Source organism: Coffea arabica, chromosome 2e, assembly GCF_036785885.1.
Source record: "Coffea arabica cultivar ET-39 chromosome 2e, Coffea Arabica ET-39 HiFi, whole genome shotgun sequence".
Classification (NCBI taxonomy): domain Eukaryota; kingdom Viridiplantae; phylum Streptophyta; class Magnoliopsida; order Gentianales; family Rubiaceae; genus Coffea; species Coffea arabica.
Genome location: NC_092313.1, coordinates 75,453,223 through 75,477,944, shown reverse-complemented (window position 1 = coordinate 75,477,944; position 24,722 = coordinate 75,453,223). Strand labels below are relative to the sequence as shown.

General features: G+C 36.7%; 2 protein-coding genes and 1 long non-coding RNA gene across 7 annotated transcripts; 2 read left to right on the top strand and 1 right to left on the bottom strand.

Annotated features, from left to right (window-relative positions):
- Positions 1 to 3,360: 3,360 nt before the first annotated feature.
- Positions 3,361 to 5,046, top strand: LOC113733212 (uncharacterized). The gene is made up of 3 exons (XM_072081191.1): positions 3,361 to 3,678; positions 3,986 to 4,050; positions 4,275 to 5,046. The coding sequence occupies exons 1-3, from the start codon at positions 3,508 to 3,510 to the stop codon at positions 4,915 to 4,917; spliced, it is 879 nt and encodes a 292-aa protein (XP_071937292.1). The 5' UTR covers positions 3,361 to 3,507; the 3' UTR covers positions 4,918 to 5,046.
- Positions 5,047 to 12,672: 7,626 nt separating this feature from the next.
- LOC140037383 (uncharacterized) lies at positions 12,673 to 14,787 on the bottom strand. Its single transcript, XR_011841308.1, has 3 exons — positions 14,603 to 14,787; positions 13,586 to 13,649; positions 12,673 to 12,904 (listed from the first exon to the last, which is right to left on the bottom strand). It is a non-coding gene; the product is annotated as an uncharacterized lncRNA (long non-coding RNA).
- A 1,316-nt stretch (positions 14,788 to 16,103) lies between these two features.
- On the top strand, positions 16,104 to 24,594 carry LOC113728094 (uncharacterized). Of its 5 annotated transcripts, none has more exons than XM_072081188.1 (15): positions 16,104 to 16,603; positions 17,620 to 17,678; positions 17,863 to 17,980; positions 18,680 to 18,789; positions 19,119 to 19,187; positions 19,996 to 20,592; positions 20,835 to 21,373; positions 21,447 to 21,511; positions 22,634 to 22,737; positions 22,962 to 23,066; positions 23,158 to 23,297; positions 23,372 to 23,500; positions 23,844 to 23,993; positions 24,081 to 24,210; positions 24,334 to 24,594. In XM_072081188.1, exons 1-15 carry the CDS (start codon positions 16,375 to 16,377, stop codon positions 24,385 to 24,387), a joined length of 2,598 nt encoding a protein of 865 aa, XP_071937289.1. In that variant the 5' UTR covers positions 16,104 to 16,374; the 3' UTR covers positions 24,388 to 24,594. The 5 variants fall into 5 exon arrangements, with proteins under 5 accessions (XP_071937289.1, XP_071937290.1, XP_071937291.1 ...); XM_072081189.1 differs by having other exon boundaries at positions 16,105 to 16,603; positions 22,658 to 22,737; XM_072081190.1 differs by having other exon boundaries at positions 16,106 to 16,603; positions 22,658 to 22,737; positions 24,081 to 24,215; positions 24,337 to 24,594.
- Positions 24,595 to 24,722: the final 128 nt, after the last annotated feature.

Sequence of the window (24,722 nt, the reverse complement as noted above, 5' to 3'; positions counted from 1 at the left end):
CTAGTGTGGGTCCCAGTGGTCAAATAAAACCGGCGAAATTAAGAAGCTGTATTTAGTATTTACTAGTAATAGTTTAAAAAATCTTAACGACTTTTGGTGTTAAGTTTAATGGTTTATGGCAAGCAAGCGGGGCAGCACGGTTTAGACGGGGAACTGGTGGTGGGACCAATTGATTATGTTTATGGCCCCCACCGATGGATGAGGAGACAAGCGCGAATTCAAAGGCATTTTCTTTTTCTTTTTCCTTTTTTTTAAAAAAAATTTTTTACTCGGATTGCCCAGAAGGTGCTACAGCGTTAAGCCGCCACATTCCGCATTTTGTCACGTGACCGGCTTCGGAAATATGTGACGTCAAATAAATTAGTACTACTACTACCACAGCTGCGCTGCTGTAAAATTGTTTGGAATAACCATCTTGAACGTTCGCCAACTTTTTCATTGGGTAACTAATAAGTACTACAAAGAAGATATGTACATGGGATTAACCGACGAGTAAGTACTACTAACTTGACTTTCTTTTACAATTTTGGAAATTGAAAAACCATTATGTATATTTTGCCCCAACTTTAGTGTCTATTTGGATTTTGCACGCGAGATTTATCGTTGATACTTCATACTCTGAAAGTTACTGTAAAAGATTATTTGAATATTTTTCATAACTTTAAGCGGCCAACTATTCAAAGTAAATACCATGGATGCAAATTGATGACAAGAAAATGTGCAATGTGATATTATGTGTTATGATAGCAAACTAGTACTGTCATATTTTGGAGTCCCCCTCTAATGAAAAATAATAACTAGAACGAAAGTCCTGTATACTTATATATATGGGGTATCGATTCTACTTTGAAATCAAGTTGTATTATTAGTAAAATGGTTGCTATGTTAATCTCCCATCTTTTGGTACCTCATATCTGAACTTAAAACCTTTGCTACGTACTCGATGTGTTAAGTTCTGATAATTGATATAAATGGACAAAAGCCTAATAAAGTGATTGAAAATCTGTCAAATGTCTTATACTTAATTAGTGAAATCCAAAACATATGGCGCTAAATTGTTATTTTGCAAACTCGAGGGACTACAAATATCAAAATTGAAACTGTAAGGACTATATTAGTTTTTTCTAAAACTTGAGCGATCGAATTGGCCTACATCAAATTGATATGGAACTAAAATGCTTAATCCCTTTAATAATTCTTATCGAGACCTATCTATATGCATCTTATATATGTCACATTATTTGTTTACGTTATATATGTAACATTAGGGAGCAAATATATATATATATATAATTATTAAAGGGCCAAAAGTACATAAACATAAAAAGTTTAAGGGCCGCACAAGTTTTTTGCCCTACATTAATTAATGGAAAGTATTGTCCTCGTATAAAGCTTCAAGGACTCCATCTTGTGAAAGTCTTGTTCTTCTCCTGGACATGATTTCTCGCACAATCAAAAAGTTGTTTTGCCTATTTAAGCCATGTTGTTTTAGGTTTACTGTGTTAATTTGGGTGCTGCCTTTCTTGATCTTCCAAATCCCGTTTCTCTATGAAGTGTTCCTAACGATTTTTAAACATAAACTTTTACTATTTCCTTTTAATTCAATAGATTGGTTGTATGACATGAATTTTTCCCTTTTCCCTTTTTTAGGTGCTTCTTTACATTATAATCTTCCAAATTTAAAATATAGAAAGTGTAATAAATTGCCTCGATTTGATAATCTATGACTGCCACGTGTCTTTAGTTTGTCAATTTAGAGTAGCTATATAGATTATGCAACCTAAGGTACATTGATATGAAGTGCCCAAAAAAGATGGCTTTCAAGTAGAATAACCCTTGTCGGAGGCTTTGGCCCTTGTCGGGGTTTCAATCCCACATTGGTACTGGGGGGTCTGGGTTTGGGTAGATAAGTCCCTGGACGTCTTCAAAAGTTGTCGGCTTTTGAAGGTTGCTTGGAGATCTAGGTTTATTTACCGAAATTCTTACTTTCGTAAGAAAATGTAAGGAAGTAGAATAACCATTTTTCTTGCATTTATGTCGTACATTCTTGTGAAATATAAATATGTATGGTTGCATATGTTGTTCCAGATTGGCCATTCACTACATTAAAAGATAACTCAAAAGTGGAGGGTCACTTTGTAAAAGAGAAGTATGAAATGATTCAGAAAAAAAAAAGTATTGAAATTAAAAGTCGAGAAAAGTACAAAATTAGCAAGCGAGTCAATTCGGATGTATATAAAGGCAAAAGTTATCTTATACATCCTTAATTTGTAGGTTTTTCTGTGTTTTAAGAGCGGGATATGATGTTTTAACGTGCTATATGCTTAATAAGAGCAAGCATTGAAAGTACGTTTTAATTATTTTGAAGGGAGAGAAGCGTGCACTTTTCTTCTTCTTTTTTTTTTTGTAAGAGAAAAGGATACAAAATTCTGGTGCTAAAACTTTTAAGAAAAAGAGGGTAGCTTTTCAATTTTCAATTGTAATTAGTTTAAAGAAATTATCTTTAGCTACAAATTCGAATAGAACCTAAGTGGTTCTTAATGCGTACTTAAATTTGATGATAGAAGGATAGAGTAAGGTAAAAAGTCATATGCCAGGACATAACATACCTGACAAATTTATTTTCCAAAAATCACATTATTGTCATTGGACAATATATTGGCAAGATTTCATCATACACTCAACAGATCAAACATAAATATTTCCACAACCTAGTGATATTATTTACAGAACAGCCCAATTTTTTTTTTTTTTTGTTTGTTAAGGTTTACCTCTTAAAGGATTTGAAATCAAGATTAAGTTTTCTAAATCGAATTTCAATTTTAATGATTAAAAAAAAATCAGGGATACGGCATAATTGAAAAAAAAAGAAATATTTCCAAAGCCCACAATCCAGTCCACGTAACATGTACCGCAAAGATACTTCCGTTGGAACTAACTTTGACCTGTCTTCTGTCTTCCATCTCAGCTTCCCACGAAGCCTCTGCAAATACTAAAAAATGCAGGGATGTAACTCTAAAGTAAGAGAAAATATCAAACAGATAAAGGACCCAAAAATCAATTCCAAATTAATCTCTCCTCCCACATCTGTAACATCTGCGCTCCACACCAAGCACGCACACAGAGCCAAGGGCCAAGCAAGTCTCATCATTCATAGTATTTAAAAAGAAAACCCCCCAAAAAATATTTTTTAAAAAAATTATCTATTAATAATAATAATTATAGAAACACATTAATTACATTAATGTATACTAGATTTTTGGATCTACTTCGATGGAGTGGAGCAGAGGGAGAGAAGGCCTGCAAAAAACAAAGAACCAAACAATAGTCGTGTGCTAACTATTGTTGCCCTCTTTCTTTCTTTCTAGTTTCTATCCCCTCGCCCTTCTCTTTCTCTCCCCCAAAAAGAAAGTACAACAAAACGAAATAAAACTGCCCTCCTCCCAGCCCCAGCCCCAGCCTCAGCCTTAGCCTTCTCATTTCATTTCCTCCTCTACATCTTCGACCATGCGAATCAGAAAACATGCAAAAATTTCCCCTCTTTTATACGCTGCTTCGTCTCTAAAACCCGGCACAGTTATCCAAACCCACGTCTGCCAGCTCAACCAGTCGCCATGGGATGTCATGACCTTCCCTCCACCAGACCCATCTACGCTTCCTCCACCTCCCGCCTTTCTGGTTAGTTTCTGAATCTCTCCTTCTTACCATATTCCACTCCAATAATCACACGCCGCAGATCCAAAACAGCAGCCCTCTCTATTCTTTTCTACATTTTTACTTTTTTTTTTTTTTCTCCTTGCCTTGCCTTCTGGGTCTAGGGTTTTCTCCAAAACTTCCGTTAGGGTTGTTTTTGAAACAGTAAATCCCACCATTTCTCTCGTTTCTTAAGGTTTAGATAGTAAATTTGTCTTGCGGATCTTCTGCTTGTTGCTTTTTATTCCGAGCTGATACATGCTTTCGCATTTTCTTTTTAATGCCTTGGCAGGTCGATAAAGATCACAGCTATTTTCCAAATGGGTTCTTCTCGGATCACATTGCAGCTGACCAGAGGTTAGTTTTATGCCCTTTTACGAATTCGAATTAATTTTGGAGATTGTTTTAGCATTTTTCGTTTTGCTAAGGAAGGAATAATTAGGGTTTCCGTTGTCCGATGCCAAATCTGCAATATTTCCAAATAGCGTAAATTTTAGCTTTGATGATTGAAAATTTCAAACTCAACTCGAGCGTTTTGGTCGCGTTTTCATCGGTGGGGTTTTCGTGAATTATATTCTCAGACCTGGGCCCAAGGTGAAACTGGACGATATCGCGGCCGGGGGCAAGTTTGAGCAAAAGGAATCATTAAGGTCGAAGAAAGAAGAAGAGGATGAGGTTTTCGACTGCAAGATCGACGGAAAGGGCTGGCAACGCAGGAAAAAGGTGAAAAACGAGCAACCCTTTTGCCAGAGACACTTAGCTCCTCAACCTTCGGCTTCGGTGAAAAAATCCGAGAGTGGCCGCCGGGCTCGACCCAAGAAACCAGCATCATCGTCGAATCCTTACGAGTTTTACTACTATTCGGGGTTCGGACCTCGGTGGGGGAAGAAAAGAGGTGCTGCTGCTGCTGCTGCTACTGTTGCTGCTATGAAAGAAGAACCCTATACGAGTCACGATAGTAGCAGTGAGAATACATCAAGTAGAAACAACAACAGCAGCATTATCGAGGTTGATGCAGCTGAGGGGCCTAATACTCCTGAGCCTAGCGTTAAATCCTCCCCTTTTACCTCTCAATTTCATAAGCAAGTACTCGACTATGTTGAGGATGATGATGAAGACGATTACGATAACTACAGCAAACTTGATGATGACGAAAATGGAGAAATGGGAAGGAAGAGAGCCCGGAAGCCGATTAAGGCTAGGTCTTTGAAGTCTCTAATGTGAGTGAGAGGAATAATATGCTGCTACATACCCAGCAGCAGAAAAATAGCATAGCAAGTTTGTGTGTTAGGTCTTTGTGTTGTGTGTTATATGTAACTTACTTATGGATTATCGTTCTCTCTTTTTTTTTTCTCTCTCTCTCTTTTCTTTTAATGCTTTTAATTTTTTTTTTTTTTAAAACTCATGGGAAGATTTTAGACTTTGGGTATTGATGGTTTTACTAATTATTGTTGTTGTGTTTTGATGAACTTTTTTTTAATTAATTATATATTAAAAAAAAAAAGAGTTATGGGTAGTGACGTGTTGTTGTTGGATGGGGGTAGAGTAGGGTGTGCAACGTGGGTGAGAATAGCGTCCTTCGTGACTTGGGATTTTCTTGTCTGTGCTGTGGGTGAACCCTGCTTGCAGTTCCAACTTAATCTATTGCAGCAGTTGCCTTTTTCACTGACGCCGCTCTCGTGCGGTACTGTAATTCTTTTTACTGCTATATTCAATTTTGAAAATTTCACTTTTTACTGTTATTTGGGTTTACTATTAGATATTGATATGTTCTACCATGCTAAGAATGTATTAATAATTCCTGAGTTGTATTATTTATATCTACACTAAATTAGATTATATATTTTGGCATGTGAGATAAACTAATAAAATTTTGATATGCATTGGGAAATGACGTAAGTACACAGAAATAAGCTTTTTTATTTGGATATTTCATTTTTTCAAATAATATTTCACTTGCATTATAAACACATTTTTCAATCCACCTTTTATTATTCTCAATCATTTTTTTATCTCACATACATCACATCATAAAAAGTGATACATTAATTATTCCAATTGTTTTTTTTTTGGCCCTGCTACATTCTGTACCACTGAGAATAGTTAATACGCACAATCAGAAGGTTACCTCATTAATTACAACTGGGAATCAATTAGTATAAGATTCAAAAGGGATTTTGCTCTTAGAATTGAGGAAAAAAGTCAATGTCGTTAATAAATGAATCTGACTAGCTACGTGGTCAAACCTCAACACTTCGTTCAGCTCAGCGGAAAGTTAACTCAGTCACCTGCTGATGCATGGCAAAGAGTACAAAGCTCATCACCTCGTTTTGTTATGACATACATCTATGCTCCTCCCACAACGTTACTCGTACTTTTTTTTTTTTTTTTTGGAAAAAAAAAATTACTACTTTTGTCTTAGATTCAGGCTATTTTTAGAAACTACAATTACAATACTAAAATTGAGTTACCAGTTGAAGAATCAAATCAAAATCGTGTCCGCCGGAATTTGTGAGAATCGATAATGTATAGTTGAATAATCTTAATAGTTACTCTCAATATTTTGAAAGTGTATATATCGTCAGTATATATAATATTTACTCATATCATTAAAGGTACTATTTTGTTAGTGTAATGTAAACATACAATTGGTTTAGTGCGTGTCTATTTACTTAACAATTTATATCTAGCGGTAGGTAAAATCCCCGAAAATTTTATATACGCAAATTATGATTCTAAATAAATGAATGAGCAGCGAAAAATGCCTTTGGAGTCTAAAACGTTCAAGAAATTATGAAGAATATTATCCAAGGGAGCAGTTTGTCACTGTTTATGAATTCGCAAAAGACTAAGTACTGGAAGAGTACTGAGGCAGTTGATGGATGACAAATCTAATGCTAACAAAACTCATCATTTGCCCAAAATAGTTCATTGATTACCCTAAACTACTCTTTCAATACTAACAACCATTGTTTCCCAACATCACTTCTGCTTGCTTGCTTGCTTTTTTCTTCTTTTTTGGGTATAATTTTCACTGATCCCACCGCCCCTTTTTTACTAGCAAAGAACAATCTACATTCCCTTTTGCCTCTAAACAACGGTTGCTTCCAATTTCAAAATCAATGCACAGAAATAAAGCTTCCAAATATGATCTCAAGTAATGTCCTACAGGAGCTTGACAATCTCAATTTTAAGGCCCAATCCAAGAACTTTTGTCTAGCATCAATGACAAAAGGTAACCTTCGGAACTGCAACATCTTGCAAATTAATTTACTTCTCTTCTTTACTGAAATCAGTCATAGCCAATAAATAATTTGCAAAAGAGATAGATTTCATCAACTAATTTAAAGGATGAAACTAATTTAGGAGGGTTATGAGCTGTGGAATAGAGTTTCCCAAGGGGTGTTGTCGAAGAGGAATGTAATGTGAGGTTAGTGCAAGAGGGCAAAACTATGAATCGTTTTGTGTTGATTGCTTCAAATTTCCTTTTTTTTTTTTTTGGTATTTTAAGTTTTAGGTTTAAAAATAAATAGTATTGGATAAGGGCAAGAATGTCTTTTCATAACTCTAGCGGAGGTAAGTGTAATTATTCAAATCTTAGGGGTATGTACTGAAATTGTTTGAAACCTCAGGGAGGTTTCTGAAATTATCCCTATTTTATGTGCAGATACTAATTCCCATGCTTTGTTAATACAATAATAGGAACTGAATTGAATCTTGGAGGACTTTTGAGAAACAGGAAGCCAGGAGCTGAGCTTCACAGAAGCCACAAACAGCCAAGAGAATCAGAATCTCACTTGAGCACACTGCAAAAAAAGAGAAGGGACCCTAAAGCAACCAAACAAGGCATATTTAAGGGGAGAAAAAAGAAAGAGAAAGGATAATACATTTCTTAGTATTCTGATGCATATCTGATGCTAGTAATATGCATGCATGAATCCTTTAGGGAAAATTTTTGCTTTCCAAAGGGGAAGGATTTTTAGGGGAGGGCTGGAGAGCAAACTGCAAAGGCGCGTAAATGCCCATATTGCCCAAAGATAAGCCCGCAAGAAAGATAGTTTCAGACAAAAACTGCATCATCTAATGGAAGTAATGCTCTAATTACTCGTGTTAATAGAACATGGAAAAGAATGGGGGACTAAAAGGGTACTTGCAAAGATATGCCCAAAACTATGCACACGAGGATGATGTCGATGCAGCACTTGCGACTCGATCTTAGCTGAGACATAAAAGCGCTTTCGACAATATGAACAATTGCAGTGAAACACAAAAAGTAGCTAATAGTTCTATTTTGGCCTCAAAGGGTAATCAATATACCCGTGTCACCGTATCCTTGAGCTTGACATTAGTTAGTGTTTCTAAGGTCTGAGGTTGCCCTGCCAACCTGGAATTTATCATTTGGTAAGTTTTAGTGAAGGTTTAATAAAGCAGTGCCTCATGAGAAGCACTGCTAATAGGTAACTTTGAAGTTTTTGATTAATTAATAGCAGTTCAACTTACGACTTCAATACCGGGCAATGCAAGTGCCTCCAAGCATGTATGAGTTCGATTTCGCTAACCATAGGATAAAATGCAACGGCCATATATAGGAGAAACTGTATATCTAGATTTTCTGAGAATGGCAGGCTAAAATTTTACTATATGGCAGGTTACCTTGTCACCTATCTCATCCAACAATATTGTTTGTCTATCCAACTCCTGCAGATAATTTAGGGTGAAGAAGCAGCAAGATGACGCAGTATAGGAACAAAACGGCACTTGCTACAGAGAACTAGACTTTCTGAAGAAATAAGAGAAAGAAAAGGAACTGAACCTCATTCATATCAGGGGCCATGTTCTTTACTCTATCCAATCCTTCCGCTATAACATCCAAACCTTGATCCCGAATGCATGCGGTCAAAATTTCAGAACCCAACCAATCTAGAATCCAAACTATCCTTCTTAAGATGACATAAATTTTGCAAATCGAAAACAGCAAATTTTTGCATTTGACAGAAAAAACCAGAATGCAGCGTACTTAATTAAAACAAGACACCGATGGACAGGGCAAACATGCATGCCCGTCTCATTCTCCGCATTTCGCAGTCCTGCCTAAACTTGTTGGCTTCCTCTGTCTCTTGAAAGTATTCATTGTTGAATGTTCCTTGATGTTCAGGTAAATGAATAAGTCCACATCCATCATTGTCCATTGCATGTAGTTGGCATGAGAAAATAAATTAAGTTCATCACTTCCTCTTGGTGCTGATTAATTGTATTGTATATCCACCAAGTTCAGATAGTAATTAAGTTAGTAGTACTTACCTGAAGGGGAGTTGGTTTTAATTCTTGATGGGAATGTTGAAGTTTCCTTGTCATTACTGTTTGTTGTTTAACTGCAGCTGTTGACCCATCTGGGATTTGCTTCAATCCTTTCACATCGCCTGACCCGATGAGTAGTGAAGGCGCGAGTCTTAACTCATGACGTAGCGAGACACCGCTGCACGCCTTCATGGGGCAAAAGAAGGCGTGCTAAATCCAGTTTTGATTAGATGAATATATTTCACGCTTTTAAGAATTTGGCAGTGCCCTTTTATATATTTTTCTTTTTTGTACTACTTTCTTTTGACATAATGGAGGGCCATTGTGACCCAATTCTAAGGACTATGTATAAATCTAGGGGATACAACCCTTCGATACCATCTCCCAAAAGTCTTCTAAGAGGCATGTAAGATTTCAAGACCATGGTCAACGACCAAAAGTCTTTTTCTTTTGTTTTCCGTTTTTCTGAGGAAAAGGAAAGAACAAAGAAGGGGAGAAGATCAAACCTTCTTGAAAGCAAGCGTCTGTAACCTGAGAAAGAAATTGCTGAACGAACCAAACGAGCCTTTGATCTTCTTAATTATTGCGGCATTTACGGCTACAGCTCTAGCGATCTGTTTCTTTCTCTCCGTGGCCACTGCCTCGTCTGCTTTCTAGTTTCTACCAACTCACCGTTCCAATATATATATATATATACGCATGCAATGTACTTAAAAATAGACAGTACATATTACTGTAATGAAGAAAAGTAGGCATCGTACTTGGAGGGCTTGATGGAGGTCGGCCTCCACGACCACGTACGACACCGTATATGTATACGGGCAAAAGCAGCGTCGTCATGGGCAGACACAAGGTTGATGTCCACATGCATCCCTCTGCTTCTCAACATCGTACTTCTCGTACTCATTGTCTCTTTGAATCTTAGTATTACATTCACACTTGTAATGATCATCTCTCCAATCCTCATGAGCGGGAGTATATGGTTTTCCATTTTCCGGTTGCAGTTTATCGGTAAATTATCTGGTGGAGCAGTTTGAACCAGATGCTATTTCTGTGTATGAAACTAGCCCCCCTCAGCATACCGTTTCACCAGTTCGAGGCTTTCCCCATTGCTCTTGTCATTGTAATTTATCGTCTAAACGGTGACGGAGAAGACGAGGGAACCTAGCAAAATTGCTTAATAGGCAGCTCAAAATATTACCTATACAGGGCGTAAATGAATCTAATCAAAACGAACACCATAACATATGTTCTCAAACTTATTTGATTATTTTAATTAGTTTAAAATTTTATTCAAACTTAAACTGGTTCATTTGTTAAATCGAATTTGAACTAGATTTTGATCGATTTTAAAAGTTATGGAATATAAAAGTAGGCTGTTCAAACTTGGCCGATTGTGATGATCAATTTGTTTACACGTTTTCTTGCATAATTTTGTTGCTTTTTTGAACTTAGCTACGTTTTCTTGCGTGTTTTTTTGTTGCTTTATTGAAGTTAGGCATGTTGAATTGTGATCTTGTGACTTAGGTAGACACACGTACTCGAGAGAAACTTATGAGTTGACAACCAGACACCATAAAGCAAGCAATTTCGGGCTAAAAGACAACGTTGCTGTTGGGTAGATAACTTGGGGGTTAGTACACTTCTAGTAGCAGAGTTTCTCAGGGTATTCTAGTCCCACATCGGGGTTGGGGGTTGGGTTAGTTGGGTAGATAAGTCCCTGGGACTGCCTCAAGAGTTGCCGGCTTTTGAGGTTAGTTCTGGGATTAGGTTTATTTAATCAGCAAAAGTCAATTGACAAAACTGATAAAAGACAACGTTGCTGTTAACCACCAGCTCTTGGGCTGGTGGCCACCACCGAGCCCTTAAGGCTTTGGTGGGGTGGGAGGCAAGGGTTTAAACCTCCCACCAAAATGCCACTCTTGTGGTTCTTCTTCAAATTCAGATTCTGTCCCTATCGGTCTCCCGTAAGTTCAGTTGAGCCTCTTCCTAGTAGGAGTAGGAGTAGAGCTTTGGTGGGGTGGGAGGCAAGGGTTTAAACCTCCCACCAAAATGCCACTCTTGTGGTTCTTCTTCAAATTCAGATTCTGTCCCTATCGGTCTCCCGTAAGTTCAGTTGAGCCTCTTCCTAGTAGGAGTAGGAGTAGAAGTAGGGATGACAATTGATAAAAAAAAAAGTTAAATAATAATGAATCCTACTTTAGTAGAATATATTGAACGTACGGGGCAAAAAATTTTGAATTGTATTTTGCAAGTTTGCAGAGTTCTGAAAAGCAGCCCGATATGCTACAAACTAAACAAGAGAAGGAAAAAAAAAATGGGAAAACAAAGAGGTGAATGATGCCAAGGACAATATATATATTAAGATAAAACTCTTTGCAAACAAATAGTTCTAAGGTTTTATCGAAACAAGTCTACTCACTTTCTTTGATAGATTTTATCTTCCATGTCACTGTTCAGAACTTAATAAATTTTGATTAAGTCCTCATATTTACAAACAATTTGATTGTGTACTCTTATTATTCTATGCTGAACAACAATCCGTTTCAAAAAAAGCTTATAACTAGTTTGGTGCTTGGAAGCAAAAAAAAAAAAAAAACTATTCCGGTCTATCACATTTTAAATGGTGCACAAATTGTCCTTCACATATAACAAATCACAAATGTATTAATTTGGTTCCACAATCTATTCTCGACCAAAATTTTGGCTAGAAATTGTATGTCCAAATCACACGTTTGTACTTTTAGGAATAAAATGAATAAGAATAACAATATTTTCCTTGAAAAAAAACCTCTTTCCCTCATAGAAGCGAGGGTGGGGAGGCTTTTTTTACAAGAGAACGTTACTTTTATTCCTTTTTTGTCATTGAAAACATGAGCATGCGACTTGAGTGTGCACTTTTTCTTTTTATTGAAAATTTGGTGATAGTTAGAATCGGGGTCCAAATTGATACGATTTGCTATATATGATAGATTATTTTACATTATTTTAAATGTGGGGGACCAAAATTTTTTTTTAATATAAAGGACCATTTTGGTCGTTTTCCCTTTCTAAAACCATACCTCTGTTTGGCACTTGAGTTTTTTGCCAAGTTTATCTGTTACAAGTTTTTTAAAAACTTTAGCTATAGTAATCTCAAAAAACTTCTCAAAATTTTTAAACTATACACTTCAAAATATTCAAAAATTTACACACTTCAAACAATTTTTTAAAAATTTCTACAGTGAGTTACAGTAAAATTTTAGACAAACACCCAAAAAACTTATTTGTCAAACGGGGCCATTGTAACAGCCCCACTTTCCCCTAAGGCGAACCAAAGGGGTTAGCGGACTGTCTGCCCAGCTCTCGCCAGGACTACGGAGCAGTTACACGCGTTCTAATACGTTTCGGGAATGCAAAAGTGCGCTCGGACAGGTCACAAGTATCAAAATAACAAAATAAAAAAAAACGAAAAAACTGAATAGTAACCTGGACAGCAAAATCCGGCCGGAATCTGGCCGGATTAGCGGCCGGATTCTTGGCCGGATACTGTCCAGTGAGCAACTTCACGGATTCAAAATTTTCCAAGCAATCCGGCCGACAATCCGGCCAGTTTCTGGCCGGATTCCTGGCCGGATTCAGTCCAGTGCCTTTCCGTCAAAAATTTTTCTTTTGCCGTTTGAAAGCCGAAACGTTCAAAAGTTCATCCAAACATCAACTTAACATATATACATGGAAATCCAACATTTGTCAAGCCAAAATGGCATACCAAGAGATCCATTTAGTTCATTCACATACAATAGCCATTTACACACCAAACATTGGTGAAACAAAACACATAGGGTTTCACCCTCAAGGAGCTATTCAAAATACATGTACATGAGCTCAACTTGTCATTCAACTATTACAACCTTTTCCAAAAGTATTCATTTTCCTGTAAGGAAAACAAATGGAACAGAGTGAGCTAAAGCTCAGTGAGCAACTATCACAATAGCAGTTAAGATCACATAAGCATAACCATTCAATTCAAGTATGCAATTTCGAAGTAAGCAATTCAGTGAAAGGATACGGTCGGCTCTCAAGAGCCCATTTCCACGCTTACATTCTTGATCCACACTCATTGACCCTCCGTCAATGTTAAAAGTACCAAACCGTAGACCTCACTTCACTTCCATTCCTTCCACCCAACATACCCCAACCGGGCCCGCACTCCATTCAGTCATTTTGGTAATACTCGAGTATACCGGAACCAAAGGTCTCATTACCACAAGGTTCCTCAGTACAGTCCCCGTGGCATGACAATTTTCACGACCAAGCCCTCGCCGGCTCGATCCAATTGACTACCAAACGGGGTTGAGCTCAGTAATACAGTGAAGCCATTGGACATTCGCCCAAATGACACCAAATCAGTTTCCAAGAATGGAATTCAGTATCCAGTATATCAAGTTCAGTAATGCAGTAAAACGGTAGCCAATCAGTGATACTATCAAAAGGGGTGAGGGCGGTCAAGTACACCCTCACCTTAATCAATTCCAATATCCAAGTAAGCCTTCAAGGCATCACATATACATTTAGCAAAGCCACATAGTAACAATTAAGTGAGTAGTATACTCACCACGCAAGTAAGTGGTTTTTTCATGTACCACGATCACCAAGCCGTCGAGCACTACCTTCAAGCCCTAGAACATGTAACACATACAATGAGACTCGAGAACGAGTCACCAAACAATGCAAAACACAACCCCAATAGGGTTTCATATGCATAAGTAGGCATGATAGCAAACCAGAAATTAAAATATGGCCTTAACTTAAGCCTTGATAGAAAAACCGTGTTTGAGCGTATAATGCGGTAATGGCGCAACTCTCACTACAATTATCGGTTGGGGGTGTAAGACCCACCATTTCGAAGCTATGAAACAGGGCTACAACAATGTAGAAGGTCACTCAATCCAGTTCCTAGCTTAACTAGGTCGAAAGTGCCAAATACTATACCAGAATTACCAAAACAGGTTTGCAAATCACCAAAAACTGTAATCAGTATATCTCAGTCCATACAAGTCCAATTGCCGAAATTCCAAAGGCATATGTTAGCTAAGTCATCCAGCTACATTTCATCAGAAGACACCAACTCCAAAATCCAAACCAATTCCAGTCAAAATAGCCAATTACTATCGCAGTTTTCGCATTCTGTCCAAAGCAGAACAGCTACAGTAATTTCGTCATAACTCACTCCACACTAATCCAAATGCCCTGAAATTTTACAGGTATCTCCATCACATCAATACCTACAACTTTCATGTTTTAAGCAAAGTCAAATTCGGCCTCTAACCTAGTGATCTAAAACCGGACAGAATTGGGAAATTAAGAACCCTAACTTTTCAATTTCACACCAAATCCAAAATTGATTGCATTTAACCACATTTCACATCCACTAGAGCCATTATAGTCCATTGCCAATCATCACAAACAACCACACCATCATAATCCAATTAAACCAGAAAAATCATCATAAAATGGAAAACTTCACCAAATCAATTCCAACCAAGATAAAACCAGAAATTTCAACACTCTTATCACTAGTAAGCACAACATAAGCATCATTAGGTGTAGGGGTGTTTCAAGCTTCACTTACCAAGGACCAAGAGAGAGAGGGATGTTGAACACCTTAGTCCTTCAAACAAAGTTCACCAAACAACTAACTAGCACTAGAAGGAAAGTTTTTATGGAGTAGAACTAACTTAAGCACTTGATTTGGTGGATTTGGACTTGTTAGAAGCTTGAATGTTGAAGAGTTGTGTCTTCCTTGGAGCTTGAGAGAGCCGGCTATGGTGGAGAGAAAAATGAGGGAATTTTAGTGAATTTTTTTGAAGATATTTACTAGTTGGGTCAAAAGTCAAAAATTTGTCAAAAGGTGAATAGTATTTCTTAAGGTCAAACCAATACTTATGTGACACTTGTCACCTCATTAAATGCATTCTTATCATTCTTTTCTCTCTCACATCAATCACTTCACACACACTACTTATCTCTTAACACCCGATAAATTTTTCACAGTATCCGAAACTTAACCTTATTGGCCGAATTTTTCCGAATTTTTCGCACTAGTGGGTCCCACGTCCAATATAGATTCTTACTTTTCTAAACATTCACCAATGCTAGAAAAATCATCTAAAAACTATAATTACTCATAAAATCCACTAAGAAAATATTTCTAAGCCAGAAAATGCAGAAAACATGCAATTAAGGGGAAAATAAACCCTAGGAAAATATTAGGGCAAAACGGGTTCTCACAGCCATATTGAGGAGAATGAGTTTCCCTACTAAAAAAAAAAAAAAGTTGCACCCGCCAAATATAATTTAACCTATATTGTTAAAATTAAGAAGAAACACATCCAATTCCAACATAGGATTAATGAGCAAGATATTGCAATTGAGGTTTGGATTATAGTAATAAACCACCCAGGGAAAAGTTGTTAATTTTTGGAATTTGCATGGTATAGATGCATTTAACCCACATTTTCAACAATTCAAGTACATTGACTCATCATGACATAAGTAGATACATGCAATACACTACTCTGTTAATATACATAGTAACTAGTATTGAATTATAGACCGAATAATGTGAACAAGACTTAGTGGATTTTATCACATTGGGATACTGATGTACATATTCCTCTGCATTGAATTCTTGACCAAATATGACACGCTCTTTTACACCAGTCAGTACATTCTAGAATAAATGCTTTTTTTTTTTTGTGCCCTTTACTAATCAAAATAATTAATTGGTCATTAATCACACTCAATTACATTTTTTTTATAAAATAAAAATTTAGATGAATTCGACTCCTATCATCTTCTAAATCGATTTAGAGCATACCTTTAAGATTAGAATTACGTTTTTACAAATCACCTGTTAATACAGAACACAATTTACACAACTTAGAGCATCATTTTAAATTCAGAATTACGTTGATCCACCAACACAGTTCAATGTCATTATTGAAACGCAATATCACACTACTGTATTCGCAAGTATCCCAAACCTCAGGACAAGCTCCTCGTACTATACCATCCCAAGCGCGTGAGTGCACCCCTTGTTATTTTATTTTAGTTTACAAAGAAGACCTGGCCAAAGCAAAAAGCATCAGTCAACCCACAGATCCACATACATGCAAACATCCCACCAAACTATAGAATTTCTTATTAATTAGAATTATAAACATGCTTATATAACCTATCACCCCCATCATACCTTGAGAGGAAACTTTTTTTTTCTTTTGTTTTTCAATAGGCACAGACATAAGATAATGTAATAAAAAACCCAATTTGCTTAACATTCGGTAGTCACATTACACTCTGATTCTGTACCGAGAATCATCAAAAAAGAAAGAGAAATACAACATGGGCAAAATTTGGATTCTGGGTTCTTCTTGTCGGAATCTGTTGTGTCCCTTCTTTATAGGATACGCTCTTATTTGTACTGGAGTTCACTGTTTTCAGTTTGGACAAATACCAGCTGGTGATGATGGTGGAGGAGGACGTGATGATGGTTTTAATTCTACTTTCACTATTTCCAGCTTTACTTATGCTCAAACTAGACTTAAACCTTACGATTGGCGGTATATTAAAGGTAACAATTTGATCATTATTTTCGCTGAACTTAGATTGTTTTCTGTTTTATCCTGTTGTTTTAGAATTATCAATTGTCAGGCTTGGTGGGCTGAGGTAAAAGTTTTGATCTTTTTGCTTTGGTTTATTAGTTTTGAGCATCACTGATTATTAGGCTTGGAGGATTGTCTTCGAAGTTTCAATCATTTTTCTGATGTTGTTTGCTGATTAATAATTTTTTTTTGACTGGACTGCGTAGGCGTGGTTTTGGGTTTTATACCAATTGCTGTTTAAACATTCTGCTGCCTCTGTTTTTTGACTTTTAAATCTCGCTTCTCCACTTAATTTTATGACAGCAGAGGTTGGAAATTGTATAAAGTAGCGATTTTCAATACCAAGGCTTCATGTTTTTGTATAGGGTGTCTTTAGATTGGTCACTCGGGTTAAGTTAGCTGGTTGCTTTCTCTACTAGAATGCGCCTGATTAAAAGAGGTAGTTTTGGATGATGACTCATCCGTTTTGGCTGCCAAAATTCTCTTTATGATTGATATTTTACTAGGAGTTACATTTTGTCTGAAACTTAAAAGGCTAACTTATAAGTTTCATATTGATAAGCCCAGTTTGATTGTCTAAATGATTAGGAGTCAGAACACTGATGTAAGAAGAGTTGTCAGTTGTTTTATGCCATGTTAGGTATGAATATTGGATTATCGGTGACATCAGAACAATTCGTGCTTATTCTTTTGATTTTCTCCAAGACGGGATTTGTAGCGTTTTAGTCCTCCAAACTAATACCCTTACTTGCAGATTAGCATTAAACTTAGGATTCCTAATTGTCTACTTATTTCAATTAGAGTGTGTGGAATTAACTTTTTGTGAATCATTTTGCTCCATTCTTATTTGCTTGCACTCTCTAAAATGCAGCATGAATACTTGCATTTTGAGAAGTCAGAAAGGAATAATATATTGTACTTGAAAGAATGTGTTTACTTGTTCATGTTACCTCTGGTCAGTTTTAATTTCTGGGATTTCTTGCAGTGAATTTGCCGCCATGGTTCTCTTCGATGTCAATAAATTTAGAATCAGATGTAGACCTTGTAAGTGTGCTATTTAAGGCTTTTTAGTAGTGTAAGCGTGTTAATATTTCTGTTGTGCTTGAATCCAAGTTTTATTATGTCTTGCGTTTTGTATTTTCTACTTAAATACGACAGGCTTTTCCTTCAAATGCTTTTTCTTCTGGTGTCTTGAATCTTGTGGCATGTCCAAATATGTGAATCTAAGTATTCGCAGGATCTGAGGAACATTAGAGAAGCCTCAACAAGCAATCTTCCAATGATTTGCTTCCGTGAAGGGAGCCCCCCCCTGCCTGATGTTTATAATACTTCTCTAACTGGTCTAGGTAAAGTTTTGATTTTACAAGCATATTCTATAATACTTCTCTAACTGGTCTAGGTAAAGTTTTGATTTACAAGCATATTCTAACAGAGAGCAACTATTTTACTATTATTTTGTATGTGAGGACTAGCTTTTAAGCAATACTTTTCTTCAAAGGGCACATTCATGTACATGCTTTGGTCAGTGTTCGTCAGTTACACTTTTTGCACAATAAACTAGATTGCCTCCTTTGTTCTTATTTGATTTACTTTGCTGTAGCTTGGTGAATACCTTGCATAAACTAGAAGCCAGCTGCATGCTTGCTTTGTATCTTTCTTAAAATGATGCCCCTGGTGAAAGATTTTATTGTCTCCTGGTATTGGAGTATCATCTTTTTCCAGTTTTGGTACCCAATACATACATCCCCAACACCCTACTAATGGATTACTAAATTTTGTACACCTGGCATCATTATTACTTTGCAAATTCTGAAGATGGTAAAATCATTCACATGGACCTTTCACAACATCCATTTATGAGGTTATTTGACGCCTTTCAATTTTCAGATGGACTTCAAGTTTCATTTCTTTCTACATGCTATATTCCTGATGTCCAGTGTTTTTTGTATTCATATTACTTATGATAACTGCAATATAGCAGTTTGTCTTCTGATTGACACAACTATTGTCAATTCTCCTCAAGGTTATAATATTATCTTCCACAGTGTTCGATTATGTCTCGAATGATTCTATTGGAGGAATACAAGGTCTTCAGATTGTTGAGCAGTGCTACCCTATGCAGAAGATAATATCTCTGAGATTGACAAATGAGCAGGTTTAATCTTAGTTCTTCTAAATCTACAAGGCATAAACTTGCTACGTATAATCAGAGAGCGCATTGATAAATATTTGGACACTCTCCCGTTTCTATTCCAATATTGTGTATATACTTTCCTTTTTCTCTTTGATTGTGTATCAATATGGTACTCATACCCAGAAAATATGTTTTTTATGTCTTGGTATATGAAGGTGTCTTGTAGGTAACAGAGTTAGACAGGGTTTGTTGAATATCCAGGCTATTGTGTAAATAGTCTAATGTACTTTTCATTTTTTAACGTTATAGTCCCTATTACCATTTGTCTAAATTGCAAAGTTTTTCTACAGATTTCTCCTGGTGTATGGTACTTTGGTTTATTCAATGGCATTGGACCTATAAGGACACAGTCAAAAATGGTACTTTTTTTCTTCAATTCTTAAGGTTCATTTCTCTTTGCTAGCCATGTTTTCATAACATTTTTTAACTTAAATTTCCATTCAGCCTTTTATATTTGCCTTCATTCTAATTGATCTCTGCACTATAAAGATTACATTCTGACACAGTTCATGATTTATACATTCACTAAGGAAAATCAATTGGAATGATCGTTGAATTTAACTGAAATCCATTCTCTGTTCATTCTTCCTTCTTTTATTTGTTCTTGGCAAAAGACTGCATATGGGACAATGGTGATTAGTTTACTAGATTTTGTCAAATAGTTTATGGTGAAAATTAGTTATTACACGTGGCTTTTCTCTATCATAGGACAAGATCAAAAGCAGGTGCTCTTTAACCAAGACTTGGGGTCATATGACTCATATCACATTATTAACAAATGCTAGCCAAAGGACATGTTTCTTGCAAACTTTTATGACCCTTTCCCCCTTTAATTCTTTTTGATGTGTGGTGAAGTATTATGACTTAATTTTCTTACGCCAAACTTACATTCACAATAGATATCGGTATACAGCCATATATCTGCATATTAGACATAGAAATCCTATGATTTTTCTTCTTGGTAACATCTATATATTTGCATAGCAGATATTGGTATACATTCTTATATTGGCATATTGGATATTCACTTAGTCTACCAAAACATTATTTTCTCTTCTCATGTATGACTCTCGCATGTCTTCTGTTTTTTAGTCCCAATTTCATGACTTATGCAATTGCACACCAGCTACTTATTCAATTTTGTTGTTTTTAACAATCTCACTGCAGATTAATCGTGGCCAATCATACTCTTTTAGTTGCAATGTGAGTGTGGAAGGATGTACAGCCCCAATGGTGACTGGCCAATTCTGCAACCAGACGGTTAATCTGCTTACGTGTGCTGAGGGATATGTTGTAACCGATAGCAGTTCTGGTAACAAAACTTCTGATCTAGTGGCAGAGAATGTGGTTGTTTGCAGAAATGCTGATGATGGGACTTGTCATGTGGATAATGGACCAAAAGTCTTCTCTTTGAATGTAATGGGATTTTCTGAAGAGCTAACAATTACTGCCTCAAATATTAGGTTCAATTCAAATAGCACAAAAAATGCAAGTGGGATTATCTTGATGTCTTATGCTCGGCATGGTGCAATGCCGCTAGATACGTTGCATGATTATTCTGGCAATATCAGCAAAGCCCCTCTAGTTATACCAGCACCAAAACTTGGCCGTTGGTATGTTACTGTTCAACCGGTCAGTCTTCCAAACAGTGGCGGACTTCGAGAACTGAGCACAGCTGTTTGTTATTCATTGGAGTGGCAAGTTCTTCAGTGTCCTGTGGATAAAGCTGGACCTAACTGTACATGGAAAAGATACATGCTTCAGGTAAGACTGCATAAATGGTTGCTCGACTACTCAAAAACACTTGCTTGACTTCCTTGATCCATTGTATAGTTACGTTTTTTAACAAAAAATAAGTTGAAATTTTGTTTACAAAGTTTTTTCCCTCGGTTACCTGATTTTGAGCTATTCTGGTTGCTTATAATCTGGATTTTGTTTCTTCTGATGAAGACTCAAAGAAGTCACCTGGATTATATTCTTTACAAGCTGAAAATGATTGCTTGCAGACTGTTCTTCGGAAAAATCCTTCTGCCCCTTTTGAATCCTACTACTTGCCATTGAGTGAGAAGGTGTTGTCAGATTCAGCTAACTTTCCTTTAGAACCGCTTTTGAGCAATTCTTCTTATGGAGGAAATAATGATGTTGCTTGGACATTTTTCCTCGTAGACATCCCTTATGGTGCTGCTGGAGGAAATATCCATATCCGCCTTACATCAGATGATAAGATAAGTTATGAAATGTATGCCAGATATGGAGGATTTCCTTCTCTGGATAACTGGGACTATTTCTGCACAAATAGCACGAGCAGCAGCAATGGTTCCATGTTTTTTAAGCTGTATGATTCTACTGAGAAATCAATCGGTTTTTATATATTATATCCAAGAGAAGGAATCTGGAATTTTGGACTGAGGCAAGTAAATCCCGTTGGTAGTGGATACACATATCAAACAACTATGTCTATCTCAGTAGAGAGATGTCCACAAAAATGTTCTGCTCATGGAAACTGTCAATTTCTTTTAGATACCAGTGGGCTGTCACTATACAGGTTAATATCTTCTCAATGAATGGCTTAGTAGTAAACTATTGATCAATTCTCATCTGAAATGATTTCTGGCCAGCTACTGTGCTTGTGATCGTAACCATGGAGGCTTTGACTGCAGCGTGGAGTTGGTGTCACATAAAGGTAATTGATTTCCTCTTTGATGAAAGATGACAGTTCCGAAGTCTTTCTGGCATTTTATTGGTTATCATTAAGCTTCATATTTCGAAGTCTAGTTTTATGTGTTGAACATGACATAGAGTTTGAGAAAAAAAAATTCTGTGTTTCATTTAGACTGGTTGATGGTTTCAAAAAAAAAAATTCCGTGTTTCATTTAGACTGGTAGATGGTTTCAGGCCATTGAAATGAGTCAGAAGTTTCTGAGGGAAAAAAAATGACAATTTATTTGGGCAGATTCCAATTGAGGTTCCTCATTGAGTGATACATACTCACACAACAGGTTTTCTAGACATGAACAGATATTCCTTATAATGCATAAATTTAGGAACTATTTGATGATGCCCACAGGTAAATTTTGACTTTACTCTATCCTTTGGCTCATTTTTGAGTCAGTGCTTTTGATTAATCATTTTGCTTGCAAAGGGAGCCTAAATGCAGGCGGAAGTTTTTTGTATATTCCTAATAATATAATTGATTTATTTTATATCATCATCTTCGTTATTATTATTACATCAGATGTATTTTACATCTGTTAGTCCTTTTTTACATCAGTTGTTTTATAAGTGTACATCATGTATACCAATAAATTGTAAGCGGTGCTTGTACATGTGGGAGCAAAACATCAGGTCCAAAAAATGGGATGCACAAAAATCTTCCAGAGATTCACACTGTTTGCAATCTTATAACTAGATTCCTTGCACAGAGGATTGCATAATGTACTTGAGCTGCACTTTGGCTGCACAAGTGGTTGCCCCGAATGTCCTTGTCACTTGTGTTATGTTCAAATCATCAAAAGTTTTTCTTTTATTGTCTTTTTGTGGGCCTACATTTGGTCAGAATATGTATATGTATCATCCATATGCATATGTTTATGCAGTACTTGTTCCTTGTTAATGCTCTGGCTCTGTCAAAGTCTCAAATTGTATCTTATGTATATCTTCAATCTCTTGATTGCCTTTGCAATTTTTACATGCAATTTGTTGTGTGTAAGATTAGGATGCGACATGTATCTTATAGCTAATGATTGATATTCATCTCAATTTAAAAGCTAGTAGTTAACAATGCTATATAATGGGTCTTTTAAAGGAAAATTGCTGAAAAATCATGTAGGGCGCATATGGCAATCAATTTCCCTCATTGCATCCAATGCTGCAGCTGTGCTTCCCGCTTACTGGGCCCTCCGCCATAAGGTAGTGATAGCTCATCTGGAAATTAACAGAGTTTTTCTCTTTAATTTTCCCCACTGACCTAAGTATATCAGCCTGAATAATGAGAAAAAACAACAAGCCTTTTCCAGTTCATCAGCATATGGGCTCATTTTTTGTTTTTCAGTTTAATCAACTGTGAACAGCTAAAAAAATTCTGTTTCTCTTCATTTCTGTATTAAAAGTTAAAATTCTGCATTTTGCTGCAGGCATTTGCTGAATGGGTTCTTTTCACATCTAGTGGGATCTCAAGTGGGCTGTATCATGCTTGTGATGTAGGAACCTGGTGTGCATTAACATTTCATGTCTTGCAGGTATTTTCTGGCTTCTTATTTGAGTGTACTGGTGGACTCTTGAGACGTGATTTTGATTATTGTCGTCATAAATTTGTGTTTGTGTTTATAGTTTATGGATTTCTGGCTTTCATTCATGGCGGTTGTCAGCACTTTTGTGTACCTAGCTGCTATTAATGAAACTTCAAAGAGGACGATTCACACAATTGTTGCAATAGTAACGGCCCTTATGGCTGAAACTGGTCCAACACGGTAGTGTATTTCTTTTATTTCCTTGTATTCTTACGATTCTATTGGGTTTCTAACCTTCATTTTATTGTTTGTAGATCCTCAAACATCGTTCTTGTTTTAGCCATTGGGACTTTGGGTCTTATTGCTGGGTGGCTGATTGAGCTTTGTACTCACTATAGATCGTTTGCCTGTTCGGCTCAGTTCCATCTGAATTTGGTTGATAGGTAAATCATTTTTATCGAGGTCTTTTATATTGTTCTGTGTCAGGCCTGGCTGAACTATTTCACAATTGAAACAGGAAGTTATGGGCACATTTAGGTTTATTTGGGAGTATAGAACTCATATATAAATGCAAAATAAGCGGCTATTGCTCTTGAGTCAAGCAATTTGCTTACTGCTGGTATCAGAAGACTAGAAGTTATCCCTTTCACCTACCCCTAGGAGGAAGTGGGATATTTGATTGATACTGCATTTTGTGAAGCTTAATGCCTCCTGGCAGCTTGTGAATTACAGATACAGAAAACACTTCAATTTTGCTGATGTAATCAACATTTTTGTTACTTGCAGATCAGCCATAAAGGAATGGATACGTAATCTTGTTGACACGCTTCTAAGACGATATCGGTGGGGCTTTGTTATAGCAGGGTTCGTTGCCTTAGCGATGGCTGCAATAAGCTGGAAACTGGAAAATAGCCAAACCTACTGGATTTGGCACAGGTATGATGGATTCTCTACAATGTCTGTCTGCTTCTCCCTCTTTTCCCCCTTAATTCTCTCTGGTTGTTGATGCAAAATGCTCTGCAGCATATGGCACGTCTCCATATATACTTCTTCCTTCCTTTTCCTCTGTTCAAAAGCAAAAGATCCCTCAGACAGGAGCTATGTGCTAACTCGACAAAATTCATTCACTGGAGCGAACGGGGAGATAGCAGCAGTTAGGTACTTTTCATTCTGCACCTTTTGATTTGAAGTCTAGAAACAGAGCAACAGCCCTCTTACCGTCTATACAAAGCAGTTTTACTGCATCAGCTAACTCTTGTTTTCATGTGGATCTTAGCAGTTTATCAAGAGGATGAAGATTTTTTCCACTCAACTAGGCATCTGTTTGTAGGGAGGCATTGCCTTAGCTACCATCCAAATTGTACATAGTTCAGCATACTGGAGGCTGACTGGTTTAGGCATCAGTGTGGTGTGGCAGAGGAAAAAACTGTACACGAGAAACTGTACAATAAATCAAAAGATAGTGAATACACAGTACAGCAACGTTTACAATCAGAGCAGCAGATAGAATAGACATCCCCTACAGATTTTCACCTCCTATTTTGTTCTGATGGAATCTTTATAAATTTATATAATGTAATAGGCAGGTTAAGATTGAGCTTAACCAAAATTGGACCAAAAAGAAATTGAATTGAATCGAATATTATGGTAGTGAAATGAGAAGAA